This window comes from Macrobrachium rosenbergii, chromosome 48 (genome assembly GCF_040412425.1).
Source record: "Macrobrachium rosenbergii isolate ZJJX-2024 chromosome 48, ASM4041242v1, whole genome shotgun sequence".
Lineage (NCBI taxonomy): Eukaryota > Metazoa > Arthropoda > Malacostraca > Decapoda > Palaemonidae > Macrobrachium > Macrobrachium rosenbergii.
Genome location: NC_089788.1, coordinates 62,910,753 through 62,938,068, shown reverse-complemented (window position 1 = coordinate 62,938,068; position 27,316 = coordinate 62,910,753). Strand labels below are relative to the sequence as shown.

Genomic DNA, 27,316 nt, shown 5'->3' with positions numbered 1-27,316 from the left:
GTTTTTAGAGCTTTTGGTTTTTAGAATTCGGATACAAGTTTGAAATTTAGGAATTTAAAATAAAGCACCTGAAAAATTACTCTTTCTTTGGTTCAGGAAAAGACTTGACCCACTACTAGTAGCAGGTTAAGGGCTTTACCATTTTCAGACATGATTCTAAATACTTAAGGTAGTGAGCAGCAAAAACCAAACTGCGCTGCATTAATCATACCCTCAAGCAACAAATTGTCATAAAAATAAATGAAGTTGCAACCACCTTCAAATTATGAATGTTTACCTTCAATAAAAGTAAAAGGTATGTAGCTAGTTCTCATGAGCTAGCCTAATCAAATATGTCACAGAGAACCCCATGCTCTTTGACATAGACATCTTAGGTTTCTAAAACCACAAACAAAAGGTTAACTATGCCTCTTCCATGCTTAACCTTTGACAAAAATGTTCTAGGTTTCTAAAACCTTTGACAAGGATGTTCTAGGTTTCTAAAACCTTTGACAAAGACATCCGCTGTTTTTACAACCACAAAACTTTGCCTATTCCAGGCTTAATTTTTGATAAAGACACTCTAGGTTTTTTATAACCATAAAACAAAACGTTAAATTTGCCTCTTCCAGGTTTAACCTCTCTAAGCAAATTTTAATTGCCCCAATAGGACTGCGGAGTGTTTCCTCTCTTCCCCACCAAAGAGGTTAAATTGGAACTTGTATAGTTCTCAGAAAAACTTAGCCCTAACATCATTCTCAGCTCTACGGCAAAAAGATAAAATTAGCATTCCCTTTACAACAGCCTTAATGAGAGTGCTTGCAATAAATTTACTCTTTAAACTGCTGATTGTACTAACAAAAAGAGAGTTTCATAGTAAATATTTCAATGCAACTCATCCCAAAGGATCAAAAGGATCTGCAAATAAAATTTTAAAGCTGCATCTAAATTCCAGAAAGAGATTAAAACTGAGTTGCAAGAGGTTCAATATCAACTTATCTCAACACCTTAAGGCTCTGATCATTAGCCAGATCCAACTGCACATGACTAAGCATGGAACGATAACCTTGAACGTAGACAGCGAAAAACTTTTAATATATCTAAGAAAGCAGAGAAACTTTGATGTCTACAGAAGTACAGGTGCTGAAAATTCCTCTAAAAAGGCACTCGGAGCAATACACTGACTGCTGCTTCTGATGCAAGGCCACAGTTGTTCCCTACTTGATTAAAGATAGAATCTGTGACACCTTTGAAAACCCCCTTACTGGGAGGAGACAGATGAGCATCTCAAGCAGTTAAGTGTGGGATGCTGAAGTTGGAATTGCATAGAATTCGGTAGTTTGGATCTATTTCTCCTTAACGGTAGTATATGAGAGGTATCTACCGAGGGAGCTAGAAAGTCCGAAAATCATGCCCTCTAAGGCTACTATGGCTCCAGGAGTCACTGAGCAATTCTTGCACTTGATATTTCTTCAATACTTTCCTTAAAGTAGAAAAAGGGGGAAGGCATATTCAATACTTTCCTTAGAGTAGATAAAGAAGGAAAGCATATGAGTCTGACTCAGGCCAAACTTTAAGAAAGGCATCCATCGCTCAAGCTTGAAGGCCCTCAAAGAAGAAGTAGTAGACTGGCTGTTCCTGCTCATCTGCAAGCTCCTAAGTCCAAATTTGAGTGTCCCTTTAATTCCACAGCGACTGTTGGGCTCACAAATGTAATCACACTGTAGGTAGGTTTTGTCCTTCCTGAATCCTAAATCACCAAAAACATTGTCCTTCTGTGGAATGAACTAGCAAACCAATATTTTGTTTCACATTTCACTCAAAGATGCAGTCTTTCTGCTATGACTAGTTTCTGACCAGGAATAAACCTGCTAGGAATCTTTGATGGTCTTTCCATCACCCTGACTTCTCAGTAAGGTTTACCAGGTGTAATGTTGACCATTCTATGGTGTATTGTGAGTCTGTAATGACTCTTACCAAAACTCTTTGTTTTTGTGTCACATGACGGAAGGAAAAAATAAAACCTGGATGTAGGTTCAAGAATAAACTTGTGCATTCTTGGTTTCGGCATCCCTACTAAAGAACCTGGCAACAATGATAGTTCTTGATTTACTTTCAAGTTTAACAAATGTTTGCTGTAAGTTGTAATCTGCTATGCTGAGACTGCACTGTAATTGTGCCTAATTATTCTGAAATATTCTCAAGTGAGGTCATGTTTCCTAACGAAAAAGCTATTACCACGTAGGAAGCTTCCTTAAGGGCTAAAATTCTTTGCGAAGCAAGAAGTGCCTACAGGTATTTGTCTTCTGACAGAAAAACCTGAAAATTGCAAAAGTATACCCTCATCACCAGATAAGAATGGACTGAATAGGAGTTAAGGAAGCCGACTGAAAATCATACTGCAGAGAGACTGAGCCAGGTGAAGCAATAGTACCTTGGTCTTTGGAATGCCATTGGCTGAGTCAGCCAACTTGAACCAGTTGACTCAGTAGAAAAGAATTCTTGCTCCTGAAAGATGAAACCATCTGCCTATGGGCAACAAATTACTTGTGAATACTTGAGGAGCTGCACATGGGCCAAAACAGCGCCTTGAATAGCAATACCTTCCCTGTAAATAGACATCGAAGGAAATTGCATGGCAAGATGTATTGGTATGAGGAAAATGCACCCTGCATGTCCCCCAAAACATCCAATCATTCTTTTGCATAGTCACTCAAACCTTGCTGGAAAAAACCAAAAAGAATAGAAGCAGAGGCATTAAGTCGTTCAGTCCCGATCTGTCCAACACTTGGAGCCAATTTCTAGTTGCTTATGGCAAGAGGAAAACGTCGCAGGTAGAATCCCAATGAATTACCGTCACCTGCTCCATTACATTCTCTCGAATTACAGCCTCTTACTGAAGAACAAGGTACTTCTGCTGGAGAAGACACAAAGGAGCGGCTGTAGGAGACTTAGCCAGTGGAGGAGAAACCCAAAACTAATCATAATTCCTTCAGTACCTCCACCAATTCAAGGCACTGCTCCCAAGACTTTCCAAATATGCCAGACGGCCTGCAATTCACCTCCTAACAGAACCTAAGACTTGAACAGGTTCCTGAAAGGTATAAAATTCCTGTGAGAAAGAGGTAGGACTTGTACCAATATATCCTCCTTTATCAATTTATAGAGTCAGGCTTAGAAGGTGACCCAATGGAGAAATCAAAACAGCTGCCATCTCCTAGCAGAATAAGCATTTTATGACAGATAGGAGCACAAGTGTTCACACTTCTTCAAAACCAAGTTATATAACATTCGCCTGCAGCATCAAAGGGTTTGACTGCTCAATTCAAAAACTCTAACACTCTTCCTTGTTAAGTTACGTATATCTTAGTTTAACCAGACCACTGAGCTGATTAACAGTTCTCCTAGGGCTGGCCCAAAGGATTAGACTTATTTTACATGGCTAAGAACCAATTGGTTACCTAGCAACAGGACCTACAGCTTATTGTGAAATCTGAACCACATTATACCGAGAAATTAATTTCTATCACCAGAAATAAATTCCTCTAATTCTTCATTGGCCGGCTGAAGACTCGAACTCGGGCCTAGCAGAGTGCTAGGCCAGAGTTCAAGTGCTAGCCGACAACTCTACCAACTCGTCCAACGAGGAACTACACTCTTCCTTGATAAAATTCCACTGGTGCTACAAACACTTTAAGCTGGCACCACAAACTCCCTAAGTTGGCGCCACAAGCACACTAAGCTGGTGCCACAAGCACACTAAGCTGGTGCCTCAACCTCAGCTTTGGGCAGCAGAGTACAAGAAAACTACATAACACACTCTAACTGGAGTAGAAAGTTGGGTTCTCGTTCTCCAAATACTTAATGGGTGCCAACATACTCAAAGATAACCAAGACCTACTGTGGACATGGCCCCTTTCCTCCACTAAATGAGGAAAGCTAAGTGCAATGCTCCAGCAAACGTTGACAAACCAAAGGAGATTCCTCCGATTCAAACTCTTCTTCCGCCAGAGGCAAGAACTGGCGATAGCAGGTGATAGCAGTCAACTATCCACAATGAATCCACAACTTGATGAAAAGGAGACAGGAGGCAAATGCAAAGCTGAGCAAAAGAAAATGGAGCACCAAAGAAAATGGAAAAGGTTGGGGGGAGGGGGAGGGGGGAGGAAAAAAGTAACAACTCTCCTGCCTCATCTGAGATCAACTCAACAGACTTGAGAGCACTCCCATGCAACAAACCCTTAGAAAGCTAAGCAGCTAGAATAATATCTAGCTTGGAAACAACAGAAGATACTGTAACCATGATTAGATTGGAAAGAGAAACATTATTATTATTATATATTACCATTATTCAGTAGATGAAACCTATTCATATGGAACAAGCCCACAAGGGCCACTGACTTGAAATCCAAGCTTCCAAAGAATATGGTGTTCATTAGGAAGAAGTAAGAGGAAGCAAAGGATGGATGGATGTATGATATTTAGGGCAAAAGCCCAGGCACTGGGGCCAAGAAAGCCATTCAGTGGGAAATACAGAAAGACCTCACTTATTAAAAGAGAAAACGGGCAGCCAGCACAAACAGTATGTCTATCTCCTATAAATCAACATCCTGCTAACACAGTAATCATTCTTACAGAACCTGGCATTCTTAGCCTTGATTCCAGTGGAAGGCATCCTAGGAAAAATAAATGCACAGTACCATGATAGCAGGTAGCTGCCAAAACCATGACACACCAACAGGCCCCTATACACAAGGACAGCAAGGAGAATTCTAACAAGGGTTACAACACTCAAAACACACCTGGTGGAGAACATGTACTAGACAGTCATCTTGGCAGCCATTCGATCTATTCTCTTGTTTGAATGCCAACTTTCCAATCGGCGTGGAAATATAAGCTATCTTTAACAGTAAAATTCATCCCCAATAAAATCTACTACCTCTTTGCCAATAGGTATGCCATCTGACCTAGCAGCTTTATCACTCTATCTTTTTCAGAGCTTCCTTTACCTCTCCTCTCCTCTCACGAAACATTCCAAAACTGGGATTTCCATCCCCCCTTGGGAATCTCTTATTTTCACCATTTAGTACTTTTTAAAATATTCCTTCTCTCTTTTTACAATGTCCCACTTCTTTCCTGAGCACTTTTTGATCTGCTCCCTTGATATTCTTTACAGGTTATGTACATTGTGCTTTTGTTTCTTGCTGTGGCTAACCTTAAGATCTTTCCTTTGCCTTATTGTTTCTATTAGTACTACATGCCTCATTCCTGGCTTTTGCTACTACCCTCTAGTCTTCCTTATCCTTTCACTATAGATCACTGCTTGTGTTGATGTCATTTTTTAAACACCAGCTTGAACAATATCAATATCCGTACATTCTATATTTCAAAAAAATTAAGTCCAGCCAGTGCACAAATGGATGACATCAACTTACTAAGTTTCTTGTGGAAAACATTCGTCAAAGTTGAGTCCCAGTCAGACTGGAACCAGGCAACACCTGCTGGTGTAATTTCATCTTGATGTTCACGGTAGAAATCTAAGGTAGAGAATGTCCGCTCTCGAAGTTCTAAGCTGTAAAGAAAATAAAATGTAATCTGTCTGATAACTACATTTTATAGCATCCATATAAGTAAAAAATTGTTGTAACATAAAACTATAAATGAAACTACAAGGAATTAAGACAATAATGGCTAATTTTGTTCTGAACAAGTTTCTCTCTTACTTTGGTAATCTTGGCAACACAGTAAACCAAAATAATACTGTGAAGAAAGAAACCACTCAAGTAGATATTTCCTCATTGTTGACATCATCATCAATATTTTGGCATCAGGTCTGCCCTTGAAGAGTTTAGATGTCTTATGAGATCTCTTCAACTCTATCTAAATTCCTATCTGGTCCAAATCCTTATCAATGGCTTTCCTTGTCATCAGGGCCTTTCCACTGGTCAAGCTCTAGCTATACTTCCTAATCAGTGATACAATCTTCCCTGCACACTCCAGCAATGTCAGTGTTTCAGCATGAAGACTTTAGAATTTATTCCATTCTTTTTTTTTTTTTGCTTACATACCCAAGTACCACTTAGCAGAAAAGCACAGGGCTTATATATAAATCATAAATCTTTTTTACTGATGATCCCTATGAAAGTAAATGTAACTCAGTGGTCTTATTAAATCACCTTATTTTATGATAAAAACATAATTTTTTTGCCTCTAATAAAGTTTTCAAACAATTCACCTCTAACACAAGTTTCAAGTGCAAAAAAACAGAGGAGGGGATATAATGTGGCACAAATTTCTTGCATGGATGAGACTATCATTAACTGGAAACATCATTATCAAGGAGAAATGTGCTGCAAGGAGTCAGAGGTTCTCCAAGTACTGTATCCCACTAATAATGTCTATGAATGCAACCATGATCTATAAGAACAAGCCTTTGTTTATTAGGCATCTTGTCCCAAAGCTCTTCAAGACCTGGACATAGAAACAATGGACATTCACTGTTGAGGGATCAGAGACTTATTGTCAGTGGAAGAACCTGGTCTTTTAAGATGTACTGGTGATGGACAATTTCCATGGCCATCCATAATACTATTAGAAGAACCATACTTCTGTTGTCATCATGCTCCTTCCTCAAAATAAGACAAATATGATTCAATGCTCCAATTAAGAAATAATCAGCAGTTTCAAAGGTCTTGCAATTTCAGAAAATACAGCCAGATAAATTCATTTACAGACCATAATACTAACTTTTTTGGGTGTAATTTGATACCTGCAATGAAAATCTTAAGAATTACAGAAGACATCATCCAACTTGTAGAATCCTGCACTGACACTTGAAGATGCTATTGAAGAAATGCATGTGATGATGATATGCAAAGAGGAACAACTGGCAACTTACTTGGGTTCTTGAAGTTACTGATTATTTCAAACGTTTTGTTCTTAATTTACTGGCATATGACCTTTGACAGTAAATTTACCTACTTAGATCAGCTTGCAGCACAATCAAAGGATATGCAGATGGAAAAATTTAATGCAGCAGAGCTACAGAAGAATAGCAATTTCTTTAAACCTCCATCATTGTGGTCCAGACTTGTTTTTCTCCTAGCAGTCCAGATCACCATCTTCACAACCCTGGCCATATTCCCCACTACCAATTGCCACCGTCAACTGCAGCACCACCATCTTCACTGCCTGCTGCCTCACCACCAAATTCACCAGTACTGGCATCTTTATTGTCTGCTGCCTCATCAACATCATCTTCATTGTTTGCTGCTCCATCACCACCAACTTCACTGTCTGTGCCTCACCACTCAATTTAACACCTGCTACCTCACCCTGGCTACCTTTGCCATCTGTTGCCTCACTCACTACCACATTCATCACTGCCCCAATCTTGCTCTTCACCACTTACTAATAAGGATTCTGAGGGGCTGGAGACTGACCTTAGTTCTTAAAGGGATAGAGGCTTTCTCAACTCTAGGTCCCCTAGTCTTTCACCCCTCCTTGATTACTGTTAATTGTAGGGTACATTTCCTACCAGTATCTGTTTCCAAAACCTTTTATGATGAGAATTGGTATGAAAATTAGCTTGATTTTTTCTTATGGCATTCTGCAGGAATGTACAGTATAGTAAACCCCCCATATTTGCGAGGGATGCGTACCACAACCCCCACCCCCCCGCGAATAGCTAAAATCCGCGAATACTTAAAACCCCTCTAAAAACACTTAGAACTGCCTATTTTGATAGTTCAAACAAAAAAAAATCTCTAAAAATGCTTACACCTCAGTATTTTGATAGTTTTATCACAAAATATGAAAATACAGTAATTAGTGAATATTTTTCAGTGAAAAATACAACGAATGGGCAAATTTTCCACGAATAATGTGTATATATGTTCCAGAGAAATCCGCAAATAGGTGAGTCCGCGAATTGTGAGACCGCGAATACGGGTGGTTTACTGTACCACCAAGTGAGTAGCCTACCAATAGCTTAAATGTTCAGCGCTCAAAATTTGTGGGAGAAGGGCACCAGCCCTGCAAAAACCAAAAATGCTCGATTCACTCTTGAACTCCCCCCACCAATCATTCAAATTTTGTACAGTATTTTGTTGACCACAAACTTTACCAATATTTAACATACACAGTTAATTATTTATCATATAATTTAAACTACTGTATTATCTATGATAACCTTGAAAGACACAAAAATTGTTGATAATACCTGCTCCTTAGATAAATCTTCCAAAAATGTTACATGGAAAATATTCTGATACCTGTAAAAGAAACAGATCCATACAGCCAAAAGTTATTAAGTTATCAGGATCCATACTTATAAAAAGGTTTACCCAATAACAAAATTAAGCACCAGATGACACAAAACAGTGCAAAAACAGTTACTGTGTTAGTTTACAAATGATGTTTCTACTTACCAAGGATTGTGCTTTTGGAATTTGGAGAAATCTAGAGTACCCTCTTGCTTATACAAGAGGAACACCATACGCTGATATCCGACACCTCTGGGTGGGAAGGGCTGAAGATAGTCACAAATAACATCACCTTTACTGACATCACCTCCTGGAATATTTCCCCTGAAAAAATTCATTCCAACATGATACTACAAGTTTCCCAATATAGTACACTTTATATGTCTTATAATAATAACAATCCTTAAACATTCAAAGAGGAAATACCTGCAAACTGTGCAAAGATAAGACAATCAGAAATATAAAATTTGGGATTTGCATCATTATAAATTTTTAAAAATTGTATCAAACTTCACATACCTTTATGAAAATCTATCAAAAGAAAGTGCAGTAAAAGAAAAACCTAAATCATATTCATTATTATCATTACAACAGCGACGTTAATCATACCACCAAATCACCTTTCTGAGGTCTTGAAGGTTAACCTGAAGGATCAGCTCTCAAACAAGAGGTGAAAACTAGTGAACAGGACAGATATGTGGGAGTAAGACCAAAGGAAATAGATGAAAAGTGAAAGACAAAAAACAATGCAACTTGGGAGTCAAGAAGCTTGGCAGAGACTCTTTGGTAGTATCTACAGTCCATTGTACAGCTATGCTCAGAAATGATGCGACACGACTGCATAGGATTTTGTTCAAAATTCAATAACTGGCAACTAACAAGCTGCATATTTATCTATTTCAATGCGAAAACACAATCTTTTCCTAAAGTAAGGCCATAACATATTTCATATGAGTGAAATCTGTCATATATGTCAAAACTGTCAGAAAATATTACATGTAGCTAAATTTCGGAAAAACAGTGACGAAACATTTCCAAAACTTTCATTCAACAAGCTGGATGCGTTCAACAAAGAAGTCCTCGTTAAACCTAGGTTCAAATATTAAAATAATAAAAAAAATTTTTTTTAATTTTCATTACATTTTTATATTACAGGTTGACCATCACAATCCGGCATCATTGGGGCCTAGATAGTGCCAGATTAGCCATTTAGCCGGATTAGCCATTTATTAGGCTAGAATACACGAAACACAGTAGCTAAGCACCTCATCCTAGAATTAAAATTTCCCATATATCAGTACAAGTTGGTTAATAAAGAAAAGACAATTATCAAATACAGGTAGTGCTCGAGTTACGATAATTCGACTTAAGAAATTTCGAGTTTACGATGGGGTTAGCAATTAATAACGATACAAAAATATTTAGGAAATATTTTTAGATTTTGCGCAGGCAGCGAAAGAGACCAACTTACAATAGACCAACTTCTTTTCCTCCATCTCTTTATTCCATCTGCTAGTTAAAAAAGTAAAAGAGAATGATAAAAGTATTGTTAGTAACGTTATACTCTTGCGTGAATGCGTACAGCCATAAACAACCGAACAGGAAACTGTTGTTTTGCTAATAATTGTATCGGATAACAACTGTTTTGCTTGTATTTCACCCATCGTAAGGTAATACACAATTACTGTAGTTATGTCACAAATGACGTTAAGTACTGTACAATAGGACTGATATATTTTTTACACTATACCCTTATTCGCTTGGGAGAAAAGATCAGCAGGGAAATATACTGCTACAGTAACTTTAAGCTGCAAGTTGTAGCTGAAGCTGAGAAAACAATATTCAAGCTGCTAATGACTATAAATTATCGTGCACCGGCAACATGGATGAAACTCGACTGTAAATAAAACTGGAGAGAATGTATTTTAATCAAAACTACTGGGCATGAAAGAATACAAATTACTACTACTGTTTTCACGCCAATAAGAAATAAATACGTAAAGCTCGTATTATGATGAAATCAAGAGAAAGTAGCGAACGGAATCTTACACAAAACAAACATGCTCCCAAAACGGCCAGCAGCAATTCCCGCAAACGTCATATATTAACGAAAAAATAGCTAAATTAATTTCACAACGAGACGTATTTATGTTATATTTCGACTTAAAAACACTTCGTATAACGAAAAATATCCTTGTCCCAAATAAATAAAGTATCCATATTCATTTACGCTAACTAGAACCAAGAGAAGCGCTTTGAACTTAGTTAAATGCGGCGAAATAAACACCGCGATATCGATTCCCAAAACAAAACACTGATCGCAATTTATAATACAAAAGCTATATGAGAATATATGCAATTGGAAACAATATAGTAAAGCATAACTTTTTACAAGATCCATGAAAAAGATGAACATTCGTTATGTTGATGTTTGTATAATACTGTTAATATGTGAATAGAGTTCAGTATAATGTAGGCTAGGCTACCAGTTTGTTGATGCAGCACACTGTGCCACCAAATCGAAGTGGCCGGCAAGCGAGTTAGCACAGCGACCTGGGAAATTTGAAAATTAGTGCAGAAACGTTAGAAATTACTCTAGCCGAAATATGCACCGGATTACTGATTGTTCCGGACTACTGATTGCCGGATTAGTGATGGTCAACCTGTAATTGCCTTGCAACCATAAAAGTCTAAATACGTAGTCCTATTTGATTATTTTTACCCCTCAAAGCTGAAAAAATATTGTAAAGAAATAAAATATGAAAGTGTTACTGTAGCTAAAACGCATCCACTGATACCAGCAGGTGGGAGTAGCCTGTGTGACGCAACCACTGAGTGGTGACAATGTCAATCACCTAGAACATAGGTCTATGATGTGCAAGCACAATGAAATGATCTTGAAAATATTTATTCAATATTTATTAAATGAATATTTGTATTTTCAAAAAAAGATAAAATTTTTTGTGTTATATTTCTTAATTACAGTACAGTACTTCAAAAATAATGGCTTACTGGCAAACATTTGTCTCTACAGTTACACTTTGGTTAATGCAAACATTTTGTTCCTAGGCCTAAGTGTGTTAATTTTCTTTGCTTGCTAAATTACATTACTCTTAACATTCACATCTCTCTACTAACAATTTGTGGCAGCAAAACATATTAAGTTATCTACAAATTCTCGCACTTCAGGTTTCCCCATGAATCAATTACATACCAAAATCAAGCAGATAGACTTAAAATAAAATTCTTCTTTAGTTTAAAAAAAAATCTGTTGCATAGGCCTTGACATTATAACACTAATAACCTTAAACCAGTAACTATCTTTTGGATATAATTCAAAGAATCATCATCTTTTATTATTCAAAGAACAGGTAGTCTCTAAAAACAAATCCTGTAGTAAACTAGATTGCATCTCAGAAGCCTAAGATTATTGCAACACATGGGCAGTTTGAACACAGCCTCAGACTACAAATTTCTAAGAAAGTTATTAGTACTGTACTAATTTGTATTTCTAATTCAAAAATTTTGTTGACTATTGAGCCTATTAGGTATACTGTATTGTTATATGCTATCCAGGTAGCTACAATAACTGCTTCTTGTGGTAAGTTGTGAGAATTGTCTTTGGCAGCACCGCTAACCTTGTCACACTATGCTTTGAGCTTAGCAGTGCAAAAAAATTATGAATATATTTGATTCATTTCACTGAAATTACAAATATCAGAAAATAAAAGACATCATATCTTTTAATCCATAGACAAAATAATGTTAGCTGTGAATTCACACATTTACCAATATATATGACATTGGAATGAAAAATAGGGTTTAACACTACTTGGCAACTCCACAACATTTTCCATTGCATCTGAGATTTTGGATGATACAAAAAGAATCATGTTGCACGATATTTGAGCATGCCTGTACACGAGGGACTTTATAGGCAGTAACCTCTTAAGTCAAAACTGGTATCTGAAATACTCACACAAACCAGTGCAGGCATTCTTTATCGTTATCATATAGATTCCCATCTGGATTGGTAAGAATGAGGGTCCATAAATCATCAGGTTTGCTAGAAAACTCTACACGAGGCTGACACGTTGCCTGCAACATTAAAAAATATATTACTCTGATGTAAACATACTGGTTATTCAAACATTAGTACCTCATGCAAGAGCGCTCCCTTTTGACTTTGGATGCTTTTATGGTCAAGGCTTAACCCTCACTTATAAGGTATCTGCTCCTGTGCAAAGACTGCAAATGGTTGCCCTCATACCACAATTCTCTCATTGTATTTCTCCTGTATCCTTCCCTTCTGCCGCCGAAATGCTTTCGTTCTAGGTAGCCGAGAAAGGGGGAGCCACTGCATGGATTGGAAGGAGCTTACCTGAGACAGCAGCCATACTGGGCCTAGGCGGTCCAGCCTCACAGCGGCCAGATTTGTTCTGACTGCTGTTTTGGCTATCAACATGAGCGGATGCACATTTCCCGCTTGCACGTCCTCACAGGACTGCTACCATCAGCTCCAGCCAAGTGTTTCAGTTCGGGATAACCCTACCAGATCGCTCCTTTGGACTCGTAAGGTAAGCCTCAGACGAACTTGAGTAGTTTGGCTGCCTGTTTTTCCTCCTACTGTAGTATTTCTCGACTTTTGTTAATGAAAACCCTCCAAATAACTCCTGTGATTCACCACGTGTACTTCTCTCTCTCTCCAGCCATCTCGGTAAACCCCCTCCCTAGTCGACCCTTTTTCCAAGCGCCACTACCATCCCTCGTTTGTATGTTTAGTTAAGTTCCAGATCAGAAGTGATACAAAAGTCTTTTGACCGGCTGTGCTATCCACACGCCCTCTCGAGTGATTAGAGCAATCTTTAAGCATTTTAGCATGACACTGCAGTGAGTTAGGATAGATCAATGATATATCATTAAGGCTTTAATGCATGCTATTCCTGTAGTTAATTCGACACCTCTCTCTCTCAGCTAGCCCTTTCATTCACCATCTGGATCCATCTACAAGCAACGAAACAAAGGAATTTCATGTACAACACTGTTAAATAATTCCATACAGTCAGTCCCCGGTTAATAGCGGGGGTTCCATCCCCGGGCAAGCACCACTAACCAAAAATCAGAGATAATAGCACCAAAAACCCGGCTTAACAGTGCCGTTAAGCAGATATTGGCATCGTTAACCGGAGACTGGCACCGAATTCCCCACTTAATGGCACTGTTAACCAGAGATTGGTGCTAAAATCCCCACTTAACAGCGCCGTTAACCAGAGATCAGCGCCGAAAATCCGCTTAACAATGTCACTAGCCAAGCACCATAACACCGAAACGCCGTTAACTGATGCTGCCGGTAAGCAGGGACCGCCTGTATTATAATCTATTATTATTCACATGTGCCCATGGTTGTAATTAATTTGTGCACTATTGTCATTATTTGTTAAGTAAATGTAGTTAGTAATCATTAACCGAGTATAATTATGCCTTACAGTAACTTGACAATGGGAAATAATCAAGGTTAGTATTCCCAGTCTTTTCATTCTTCTCAGTTTATGTATTACTGTCTGCCATTTTATAACATTCTGTTGTATGGCCATGGCTGGCAAGTAACACTGTCTAACTTCTTTAACTTTACCGTTCCATTTCCTGTTCTCATCTGAGAGCAAAGTCTACAGATAAGCCATATAAGAATCTAGTAATTAAGAGTTCAGAATGTGATTAACTGGTCTCGTTACATTAATTCATAGTAATGCTAAAGTAGTGATCAAAATCCCATGAAGGACTGACTGATTTGATTTGCTTGATTTAATGCTCTACAGCAGGGGTCAGCAACCTATGGCACGCGTGCCAGACTTGGCACGCGGAGTGCTTGTCTATGGCACGGCATTTGATTTGAAGAAGCAAAAAAAAAAATCCTAAAAAAAATACTGAGAGAGAGAGAGAGAGAGAGAGAGAGAGAGAGAATGTGTATTGTGCATCATTACTTTTATCTTTATGGTTTATTTACTTTATGATTTAAATTATCATATCTATCTATTTATCATATCTGTCTATCTCTATATTTATCTGTCTATCTTTTTTTCCTATGATTCACTGAATTAAAACGAAAATGTTTCGTACCCATGATGAGGGGTACACGAGTGCAATGAGATGTAGACGAGTATGACACCTGTTGGAACCGGTGTGCTCCCACCAGCCGTTCACATCAGTCACAAAGCGCTGTTGTTTCAGTGACTCTTTAGCCACCGTACCTAATATTCTTTCTAGTTAACTGTCACCATGGCTACTGCGAAAAAAGTCAAGCTTGATGTCCAATCATTTCAGTCATCATGGACAAATGACTTTGGATTTATTCAGCAGAATGATTGTGCTGTGTGTGCTCTCTGCTGCGAGAATGTCGTGTGCCGCACATCGAGTGTTAAACGACACTTTGAAACAAAACACAAGAAGACTTTCAAGGATATTGCTGACAAGGCTGAGGCGATTAAGAAAGCAGTATCCCACTATGAGAAACAAAGTAATGTGTTTTAAACTTGAGTGTTACCAAAAACAATGAAACTGAAGCCAGTTACAAATTAGCTCTATGTATTGCTAAGCATGGAAAGCCTTTTACTGATGGAGATTTTATAAAAGCAGCTTTCCTAGAGTGCTCTGAGGTGTTATTTGATGGCATATCAAACCAACACATTATCATCTCAAGGATAAAAGACATGCCTGTCTCAGCTAGAACCATGGAGACGTATTTCTGAAATGGCTGATAAATGTGAGTCAGCAGCAAACGGTTGCTTTAACAAGTACACCTGTGTTCAGTGTGGCTCTGGATGAAAGCGTGGATATCAATGGCATTCCCCACTTGGCTGTTTTTGCCAGGTATAGTGACACAGAGGTACACAAGGAGCTGTGTTGTCTTAAACCTATGTATGGCACCACCAAGGGAGAGGACATACTGAAGGCATTCACTGACCATTTTGAGAACAAAGGGGTAGACATAGGAAAGATTTTTGCAATTACAACAGATGGTGCTCCTGCTATGGTAGGAAAAAAACAAAGGTTTTACTAAGATGGTTGAGGATAAAATTGGGCATCCCGTTCTGAAATTGCACTCATCTCGAGCTCTGATCTCAACAAGGTGATAACTACTGTTACAAAAGTAGTAAATTTTCTTGTTGCACACTCTTCTCTTAGCACTGGCAGTTTCAAGCTTTTCTTGAAGAGGTGGACAGTGTGTACAAAGATATACCCTTGCACTGCAGTGTTAGGTGGTTAAGCTGTGGGAAGGTATTGGAGATTTGTGGAATGCTTTGATGAAATCCAAATTTTCTTAGAAAAAGGCCAAGACTATCCTGAGCTGGAGGACAGAGATTGGATTGTGAAACTTATGTTTCTCTCAGACATCACCAAACATCTAAATGACCTCAATCTTCTCTTGCAAGGTGCAGGAAAAACAATCAAAATAACTTGTGCACTATTTGTTTAAGGGGCATTACCACTGATTTTCTGGCCAGGTGTCGTTATCTGTGCCAAAAGGGTATCATGAAGGGTCCAGGGGTACTCAATTCTTTATTATTACAGGCAGTCCCCACTTATCAGCGGGGGTTCTGTTCCAACAGCGTGATGATAAGCAAAAATTGCCAATTTTCAGCGCTTATCGGCACTGATAACTGGGTATCGGTGCCGATAAACGGAGATCGGTGTCTCTGTTAGATGTGTATCGGTGCCAATACCTGATTATCAGCGCTGATAAGCAGAAATCAGTGCATATCAGCACCGGCGATTTTTGGCGCTAGACAAGCACCGTAAAACCGGATCGCCAATAACTGAGCCCACCAATAACCAGGGACTGCATATACTCATAAAGAATGAAGTGAGAAATAAAAAATAAATAAACCTGAAAATCTTGTAAAGATATTATCAGCCTTTAAAGGAGTTTACTCTTCTACCAATAGTACCAGTGCAAGCTGACTCCCAAATAACCACTCCCTAACCTCCCCCAGAAGGGTTGGTACAAACACAATTTGGGTGGCTCAAGTGTAAGCTAAATCTGCTTGTTGGAACTGAGTGTATTACAAGAGTATAATCACCCCCCATCCTAATCATATTACAGGCAGTCCCCGGTTAACGGCGATCTGGTTTTACGGCGCTTGTTCAGCGACGGAAATCAGCAATTGTCGGTGCCGAAAATCGCCGATTTCCACTTATTGGTGCTGATAATTGGGTATTGGCGCCGATACATACCTAACAGAGGCGCTGATAACCAAAAATCGGGGCTTATCGGTGCCAACAAGCACCACCGATAAGCCCAAAAATCGCCGAAAAAGCAGCGATTTTCGGTTATCATCACACCCTCAGAATGGAACCCCCACCGATAAGCAGGGACTGCCTATGTGGCCAACCAGACAGAATGCCGAGAGTCCTATCCCCAGAACCAGACCACCCCAGGAATCCATGGCCCAGCTCTGCAGAATAGTTCTGCTCTTGAGGTATCCCTATGAATAATCCTATTGAGATTCCTCAGGTCCAAACATTACTAGGTAGTTGATGATCCTACCACAGTTCTCACTATTAGTTTCAAATATAAACCCCAGTACCAGCTATATCATCGTTTCCTTTTTATCAGGTCAAATAAATTTTACCCAAAATGAAAATTTCCACAAAACTTAATCCAAATAAGTAACACTATATATAGAGAGTAGAATACAAAATTTAAGCCAAATGCCAAGTGCTGGGACCTATGAGGTCATTCAGCTCAGGAAAGAAAATTGAGAGTAAAAGGTTACAAAGGTGTAACAGGAGGAAAACCTTGCAGTTGTACTATGAAATAATTGTTAGAAGAGGGTGGAAAGTAAGTCTGAAGAGAGAGAATATGAACAGAGGTACAGTAAAAGGAATGAAAGGGGTTACAGCTAGGGGCCAAAGGGATGCTGCAAAGAACCTACAGTGCACCACACATGAGGTGCACTGACAACACTAACCCACTATGAGAGAGAGAGTATATCTTAGTTTAACCAGACCACTGAGCTGGTTAACAGCTCTCCTAGGGCTGGCCCGAGGGGATAACACTATACATATAGGACTCTTTGACTCGAACCTGGGAACAAATTTCAGGGGTACCCCTCACCATGACAAGGTGTCCAAAGTTGATGGGGTCCCATGAAGGAAAGCCAGCAAATTTACAGTAGTTTATAATATTAATTTATATTATCAACTACATTGAGCAACAACAGTTGAATGACAACTATGATCTCTGCAGTGTAATTCAACTACAATGGTGACGTCAACAATTGCTGAATTGACTAATGTAGAATGGAAAACATCTTAAATATGCATATAACAGAAGGACCTGCATCACAAAAATGTGAAGCTACAAAAGAAATAAGATACAGGATATTTACTTTCCATTCTGCAGTTTCCTGTTTAAAGATTAAAAATGCTGTTGCTGAATAAGAGCTATGACAGCTTGTGATTACATAAAATTTGAAGATCAACTATCATTGCAATTAAGAACACCTGGTTGCAAAGAACAGTAATTGTGACAAAATGGGGAAATAATCATATCAGATGAATAGAAAATAAAAGTTAAACATAAAAATGTCTAACTTTACTGATGCCAAAGTGCATGGTTGCAAAGAAATGTGAATAACACACAGTTGCTAAAATTTACAAGTTGCACAAGTTAGATGAAGCCTCACCAAGTAACATAGGTTTTCCCTAACCTTTCAAAGATATAAACATTTTTACCTAGTACTTCAAGATGACCATGTATTCATATTTCTTAACCCTCACACATCTGATCCAAAGCATCCGTTTATATAAGAAGGATGTAAACTGGAGCATGATGTAATTAATGAAGTTGAACAGTGTGGTAGGAAAAGACCAAGAGGAACAGATAAAATGTATGATAGAAAACAATGTAGTTGGGACCAAATACTCTCTACAATATATGAGAAATGCTCCCACTCCTTAACTCAGCCTGTAGACAAGAAATGGCTACCAAAAGAAAGATACTTTATGTATAAATGAAGACATTCATAAATATATGAAACATGAAATTTAAAGTCTTTACAACTTCATATTAAAACCTTTTGCTTTTGTGTTAAAAAGCTACTAGTAACAAGAGTGAACTCATGGGTTTCTATTCTGATTATAATTTCTCATAAAATCATTGAGGCAATGAGTTTAACAAAGCTACAGAAGGTACTCGCAGATTCATATGTCATACACAACTTTACAAATATGAGTGCGGCAAGCTAGAAAATCTTAGTCACAAACATAAGTGAAAATTTTGATGGCATCAACATCAAAAAATGGTTAAATAACCAGAAGTTTACTCACATATTAACTCAAGCAATAAAAATGAGAAGTACAGAATACAGAAATCAAAATATTTCTGGAGCTTATGTTTAACCAATAAACATAAGTTCCTAAACATAAGTTCCTACTAAAAGACACGAGTTCTGCTACAGACTAACTACAATTTTATTCATTTTAGCAGCTATCCAGTACTCTTAGTAGCCCATAACTCAGTGTTTTAGCAGTGGTAAAAATTGAGAGGGCTTATAATTCACACAAACCTGTTGACATATAAAGGTCAGTCATTATTAAGAAAATGGAATCATTATATGTAAGGGTATTTTCATTTAAAGTGATAAAACTTGAACTAGCAAGTTTAACAACACAAACCATTTCCTTAACAAGCAACTGGCAAAGAGGGTAAACATCAGCAATACTTTTTAACTAGAGTAAACCATATTACAGTATTGAAATTATAAACATATAGGAATACCTCCGAAGGTTTGATGACGTTTCCTCTGTACACAACAGATTCTGTATTTTCATCGTAATCATAGGTGACCTTCATGTAGACATGTGGAATGAAATACGCTAACCCAAACAGATCTGAAAATATCCCATAGTGCTCTGCCAACGTTTTCAAATGTGCAGGAGCAGTTGTTGATTCCCATTCCTTCTGAACAGCATCAAGATCAACTTTCACTGGAAAATAAGGTATTTTCAATAAGAACTTAAGCCAGTATAACATGCTTAAAAGATTAGGCTTCCTATTATCCAATCTTATCTTCTCTTATTAAGATACGTATCCTAAGTGGAGAGAAAATGCTCATTTATCTACATTAAAGGAATTGAAATGAAGAAAGAAAAGTGAATAATAAAAATTAGGTTTCAAGATTAAATTAAATTTTTTCAAATTTTGAATAACTGACATTACAAACAAATTTTATGTACCTTACAATTCAAATAATGATTCTGAATTACTCAATAGGCTTCCACCCCCTGCTATTGTAAAACTATCACTAAAACTGCCAAGGCATAAATAAAGTTTAGGTGAAGAGCACAAAGTATCTTTTAAACTTACTTGATAACTGGCCCCACCTCACAGAAAGTGCAGGATTATCTCATCGTGGCCCTATCATGTGGACTTGGATACTACTCATTGCAGCTATTGAAAGTAATAATAATGGATCTGATTTCGGAACTGAATCAAGTATGCCGGATCAAGTTAGAATTATGCCCTTCATTAGGGTCACTGAAATGACCAGTGGAACTGCATCCAATAGGATATCCAGAAACTTGTCTACCTTGAGTTAAATACTGTATGTGTACAGGCTGATTTGTACTAGTAGAGATACAGTGAGGTAGACAGTTCCACAAGTTAGAGGTAATGGGTGCAAATAGTGATGTACAAGCAGTTTCAACTAGATTATGATACATACTGAGGTAGAGAACATCTGGCACCAATTCTATGACTGTGGTGGAGCTGCAGGCTAATGGCTTCCAGTTTTAATGGTAGGCAGTCCCCAGTTATTGGCGGGGTTCCGTTCCCGGCTCAGGGCCACTAACTGTAAATTGGCAATATCACTAATAACCCACTTAACGGCACCATTACCGGATATTGGCGCCGCTAACCAGAGGTTAACGGCATTGCTAGATAAGCACTGTAAACTGCATTGCCGTTAACCGATGCCGCCAGTAAGCAGGAACTGCCTACTGGTAGATTCAGAATCAAGCCTTCTTTGAGTTTGCAGATGTAGAGAAATTTTCAGCATTCAAGCCTACTCTGCTACTTAGTTTTGATTGAATAAACACCCAGCCCAACCAATATGCAATAATTACTAAATTTACACACCTATTCCCATTTCACTGCTCGCCTAAGCCAGCTCACGACACCAAGAAGGACTTACGACCCAACCAACAAACCACAAGCGAGAGCGCTCACAACCTTCCATCACCACCGCAAGTCCCTGCCTGACTCGCATCACCATTCCTCTAACTACCATCTTCTGTACATCTTATGATGTCACAACAACCACCATTGCACCATTCAAAACATGAGAGAGGACTGGCTTCACAAACACCCAAAAAAATTAACAGTGTACTTTGTCTATATTCCTTAAATATATAATGCCTACACTTACTTCACTAACCCATTTAATGAAAATAACAAAATAATAATGATAAAATTTACAAAACTGACACATAATCACACTTCCCACCTTCTCCCTCCCCTCCAGCCTCTAATCTCCATTATTCTTCAATTCTTTACCCTCCACATGGTTTCTGATATTTTCCCCTGAAACTCCTGCTTTAGTCAATACATCAGGTATTTGATGCTTTCCTTTTACCCATCTAACCTCCTTTATTTCTCCAGACTCTATTGTTTCTCTTATTGCTGTAATGTCAATTTTTAATCTCTTACTACTTACTCCTATAAGTACTTGATTAAATTGCAGTCATTTGTGTTTTGCTATCAGTTTTAACCAATGCTGCTAATTTTCTCTCTCCTACGATCTCTTGCCACAAATGTTTAAAATATACCAATCCTTCTATGGCTTCCCCCACACTCAGAGCTTCTGCTTCAATGGTAAATTTTGCTACTCTTCTTGATTTTCTGGATTTCCACAATATGGGACCTCTCCCCTTACCATCTGTCAAGGATAGCACATAACCTAATTGTGGATGACCATGTTCAATATTCCCATGCATAGACTTCCCAATAAATCGTTTCTTCTTCTAACTCGCTTATTATCACTTTTCCCATTATGTTCTTAGCTTTTCTCACTATTCTAATCAGCTTTTCCATATCTTGAGTTGTTCCTTCTTTAAAAGCTTTACTTAATTTACTAACATTGTATGACATTTCTGGCATGGTATGTAGAGATAGCAAGTTCACCTGTACCACCACTGATCTATACTCTGCTAATTCCTTTTGTCCTAACACTCTATTACCTGTATATCTTCTAGCTTCTAGTTCTCTTGTAGAATTTATATAATGCCAATGATTAAGACAAATTCCATTTTCCTTTGCTCTACCATTATTCCTGTATACTTAAAACTTACTTTCTTGTCCTCCTACTCGCCATTTTCCTTTCAATTTCCCAATTGTTTCCTTTAAAAATCCTTCGGTTCCTCCATAACAAAAATCATTTACATGTGTACAAAAAATACCATTCAATTTATTGTCTTTCCTCCAAAAGAACATACAGTATTAGGTTCTAGTCTAACTCTCTCGCTTTAAGCTCCTCCACCACTTTTACCACCTTACAATATCATGCCTTTGCTGCATCCTTCAGCCCATAAACAGTTTTCTTCAATTTCCATAATCCACTCAAACCATCTTCACTAGGTGGTTTTAAATATACCTCTTTGTATTTCATCACCTTGTAAATATATAGTTTTTACATCTAATGTATAGCAAGTCCAACCTTTCAATTTAATTACTGTCAAACAAAATTTTAAAATTTCAGCATTGCATGTATGGACATCTTTTTCCCATTCAGCCATTTCTTCTTCAAAACCTCTAGCGACCAATCTCACTTTACATATCCTTTCTCCCCCTTTTACCTTTTCAGTCATTTTCCATCTTGTAGATATAGCTTTTTGTCCAACATTATTTACCTCCTCATATACTGCACAATGTTTTCTCTCCAACTTTGTAGTTCTTTCTCCTTGGCTTCAATTATGCTTTATTTTCAAAACCTAGTAAAACTTCTTCGTCTTCAATTTTTTCTACATGACTATAATCTCTACTCCATCCCTTGTCACCCGACTGTGAGTTTGTACATTATATGAATCGGCCCAAAATTTGCTTGATCTTTTTCCTGCAAGACTTAATCTAGTCCATTCTCCTACTTTTCCTGTATTTTTTTTTTATAGCTGTAACTCTATTTCCCGTTTTGAATTTGGGTATCTCTTCCTCTAACTCACTTTCCCATTCATCTTCCAAAGTTTCCTCCATCAAAGCTCCCTCTATAGCCTCCTTTCCATCTGCATTCCTTCTCCAGCCCATTTCCATCTCTTCTCCTTCCTGCCCACCTATATGCCCTTCCTTTGATGCACAGGATTCAGCCTTCACAGTATATGTTTGATCTATTCTAGGTATCTTTACTTTTTCTGATGACAGACTTTGAATCCTAGTACTGTAACAAGTATTACAGCTACTTCACTTAGAGAATCCCCATGTTTAACCATTACCATTTTACCTGATACTCCCACTACCTGAGCAGGTCCTCTTCATTCATTTTCATTTTCTCTCTTACAGAATACCTCATCTCCCACTGCTGCTTCTTCAAATTTATGTTCTCTGACATTTCTGTTTAAAACAATTCTCATTTTATTAAAAGACTCATTTTTGAGAAACACTTCTCTGGCCCTATGCACTGCATTCAGTGTATCCCTTACTATACTTTATTCCATAACTTTCTCTCTGCTGGCAGGCCCTGAACTCTCTTCTCCCATTAAATCTGGCAAAGGAGGATTCTTTCCAAATACTAATTGGTTAGGGGAGAAACCACCAGTATTTATTAAGCAGTTCCTGGCACTCACTACCAATCTTAATGCTACTAACCAATCCACTTCCTCATCATCTTTCATCTTTCTTAAGCTTTCTTTGATTATGCCTACTGCCTTCTCACATATTCCATTGCTCCATGGAGATTCAGAAGCTGTGGCCAATAGTTTAATATTCCATCTTCCTGTCATCCTGTCATTTTGGAATTCTCCCCCAGTTGTCTGATAATATTTTAGGTGCTCCACATATTGCAAACCACCCATCAAAAAGTGTCTTTATAATAGTTTCTCATTTCTTGTCTTTTATCCAAAAAGCTTGACAATACCTCATTGCCATATCTACCATTACCAAGAACCTTTTCTCTTCTATCTCTCCCACATCCACTGCTAGAACTTCATTAAGTATTTTACTCCAAGAAAATCCCACTACTGGTTTAGCTGGATTTCTTTTGTATCATTTACATACCTCACAACTTGCAATCAAGTCTGTAAGTGACTTTTTTATTTTTTCCTTTTCTTTTTCACTCAAACCATCACTCCACTGTGATTCTTCCATTAGCTTCCATATTTTATCTTCACTTCTGTGACCAAATTGTAGATGTAACTTCATAACTGAACCTTTAATTTCCTTTAGACTCTTTCCCTTCCATCCCTCTAGTAACAATTCTCCTACCTTCCTCCTCAAAATTGGTAACCTTAAGTGACCCTGTTTATCTTCTCTTAACTTCACCTCCATTTCCCCTAACAGAACTTGTTTTAACATAATCCTCATTTAAATTCATAGTCATACCCATTTTGCTCATGGTTTTCTTACCTATTAACCATGGTACATCACCCTGCAAAATTTCTGTCTTCAAATAAAACTTTTTGTTTGTCAATATCACTGGTATTTCCATTACTCCTTTCAACTTGTATGATGACTCACCAAAACTGAATACTTTATTAGACTTTCTTCGTTTCATTCATTCTCTTTCACTCTTTCTGATTCAAACCCACGATAATGCGCGCTAGTCACAATTCCCCACAAACTGTCAATTTACATCCTGTGTCTAAAATCAATCAACCTCTTCCCAAGATTCTTCATCTGTTTGACTAATTTCTCCTATATAAACTTTTTCCTCCTTGTCTAGTTTCTAGTTTTTTCTTATTTTGAAAACTCTGAGGACTATCCCCAGCCCAACGCCATTCCGCACACGTTACTTTTCCTTCTCTATTTATAGGATTTCTTCCACGTCTACTTCAATTCCATTTTCCCTGATATCTTTGATTTTCCCTCTCTCCCGAAATTTGCATAACCTTCTGACCCCCACCATTCACATTCCTCTTTATTCCCTAATTCCTCAAATATTCTTTTCATTATCGGTGACACTGTTTTATATTTCAACTTTCCTTGACCACAAGCCACTTATACCAGTTGTTTTTGATTGTCTGTGAGACTCGCTTGTTCTAATACATGGAAACCCTTTGCTTCTCCTCCAAGCACTTTCTTCCCTATTGCTCTACTACATTCTGATTCTGCCTTCTCATACCTAATTATAAAATCTCTCATCTTTTCACTTGACTCTCTTTCTATTTTAAAATAATTTTTTGTTTTAAAGTAATTTTCCATCAGATATCTTTTAGATATACTTCACCTAGTTTAGATATTATCTTGGAACCCTCTTTATCCTTAAGTTCTTCTCTATCTATTCATTCTGTCACTTCTAAAGCTTTTCCTTTTAAACTCAGTCTTATCACTATCCCCGGATATTTCACTTCTTTGCCACACACCACAAGTCAATCTTCGACTTGTCCTCTCTATCCTTTATACTCGCCACATATCCCGCTAAATCTAGGACATTGTCTTCTCCACTTCCATTCCATCCCCAAATGCTTACTGTCAGATCAGTTCATTTCTGACTAACCGTGCTCTGCTACCAGTCGAATAAACACCCAGCCCGACAAATATGCAACAATTACTCAATTTACACACCCATTCCCATTTCACTGCTCACCCAAGCCAGCTCATGACACAAACAAAACAAAAGAAAGACTTACAACCCAACCAACAAACTGCAAACGAGAGCACTCACAACCTTTCGTCACCACTGCAAGTCCCTGACTGACTCACATCACCATTTTCCTAACTACCATGTTCCGTACGTCTTATGTAGTCACAACAACAACCATTGCACCATTCCAACATAATGAGAGGACTTGCTTTACACTTTACGAACATCCCAAAAAATTAACAGGGGACTTTATCAACATTTCCTACGTGTATAATGCCTACACCTACTTCACAAAACCATTTAATGAAAATAAAATAATAATGGTTAAATTTATAAAACTGACAGATAATCATCAATGCCTTCAATCTAGTACAATGAGGAAGGTCAAGAAAGTTATCAACCATTTCTGTGAAACTTCAAAGTACACCTCTAGCCAATCTAATAAACTTATAATTAGTTGGTTGTGGGAACCAAAATTGGAAACAGCAGTTAGTTAGTTAGTTATAAATGATTTGTTTAACCAGACCTCTGAACTCTTTTAGGGTTCTTCTCGGGCTGGGAAAAAAAAGGGGGGGAAAGAGTACATAAAAAATAAAGTAGTTAAATAAATAAATAAACAATAAAAAAGGGGGGGAATTAAAAAAAAAAATCAAGAGGGAAAGAGAAAAAAAAAATGGAGGGAAAAAGGGGGAAGATTATATTTTACTTATCAATTTAATTTTGTTTAGAAAGTCACCAACAGCATGTACATGGTATTGGGATCTCTTTTTCAAAAGTTCTCGGTATCCATGTTGACCCTTTACAACAGTTTACCGTGATTATGTCTATATGGATGGACCATTTAAGCTACTGGGGATAACGACTCCCAGATCTTTTACTTGGTGCTTTATTATAATAGCATTTCCACCTGGGATAAGATAAAGACTGAAATTCCTTGACTTCTTACCAAAGTGTATGTGCTCAAATTTGTCTTTACAGTATAAAGGTTGCTTTCTTTATTTGTACTCATAAATACATTATACTGTACTACCTAGTTCATATCTGAAACTTTCCAGTTCTCACATGAGTCTGTTAAGGCTAAGGGATAGGAATTGTTGGTAAATATAGATAAATATGAGCTTTGCAGGTTGATATTAATATTGCTTATCATAATAAAATGAGAACAGGACCCAGAACTGTTCCTTCTCAGAAACTCAGTATGACTTGGGCTGGTTTGGATAATGTTCCATTTGCTGGTAATTGAAGCATTTGGCTCCAAAGGAAATTACATAGCCAGGTTCATACACGTCAACCTATCCATCCTTCTTTGAGCTTGTTGCACTGTATGAAGTGATACCTTTGTCAAAAACTCTGGCAAAGTTACGATACATAGTGTGAATTCCATTACCTGATTCTAGGATTCTGATTACTGACTTTGTTTAGTTGACTTGCTGTGATACCAAAAATCTCCTAGGCACAAAGCCATGTTGGCTGGTAGGGAGGAGAGTGTCAGCAGTCAGATGCATGATGATTCTTTTCCTTATAAGTTTCTCAAGGCTATTTACAAAGTAGGATATTAGTAAAATTACACAGTGTGCTTTCAGGGGAAAGATACTGGATTCCTCAGTTCCACTTTGCATTATTTCAATAGCTCTGGCTCCAGAGTTAATTCTATAAGTGTTGACTTCCTTTTGAATCATTTCTTCAGCCAAGTTAATATTTTATAGTGAAAGATCATTATTTCTTAAACAAAAGAATGCAATAATGAGTTTGTGATGAAACATTTGTGATGTATGTCTACCCAACCAGAAGTGGAAGGGTTAGTGATCATGATGAGTTTGATTTATAAGATGGAAAAAATCTACTCCTCAACTTTGATTTTCAGATACATCTACTTACACAGCCATTTCTTTGCGAGTTTTTCCAAGTTTCTATCTCGTTTATTGCTTTTCACCTTCTCCACACGCTTTGATATTTGCTCCATTCGGGATTGTCTGTCAATGGTGAACCCAATGTTGACTGGAGCGTACAATTTGGGATCTTTCTCCGTTTCATCTCTCTCTGGGGAAAAAAATAAGCACAGAATGAGCAACACTACTCAACTTTAAGATCCTGAAAATTTACGGCCTAATGTTAGGCATACAGTACATTATTATCTTATAAATTCGAATAAAACATCAAACTCAAAAGACAAAAATATATGTGAGCATATGGAAAATGGTTAAAAAATGCTAAACACACACGCATCATATATATAATGTGAGTGTGTGTGTGTGTATATAAATATATATATAAATATATATA

General features: G+C 37.7%; 1 protein-coding gene across 2 annotated transcripts in view; it reads right to left on the bottom strand.

Moving 5' to 3' along the window:
- mRpL38 (mitochondrial ribosomal protein L38) overlaps positions 1 to 27,316 on the bottom strand; it is a 48,107-nt gene that overhangs the window by 5,176 nt on the left and 15,615 nt on the right. For both annotated transcript variants that reach the window (XM_067091967.1, XM_067091968.1), the window contains 5 exons: positions 26,912 to 27,073; positions 19,024 to 19,232; positions 12,223 to 12,341; positions 8,409 to 8,567; positions 5,415 to 5,551 (listed from right to left, as the gene is read on the bottom strand). In XM_067091967.1, coding sequence (XP_066948068.1) covers positions 5,415 to 5,551; positions 8,409 to 8,567; positions 12,223 to 12,341; positions 19,024 to 19,232; positions 26,912 to 27,073 — 786 coding nt within the window. The remainder of the gene's footprint in view (positions 1 to 5,414; positions 5,552 to 8,408; positions 8,568 to 12,222; positions 12,342 to 19,023; positions 19,233 to 26,911; positions 27,074 to 27,316) is intronic.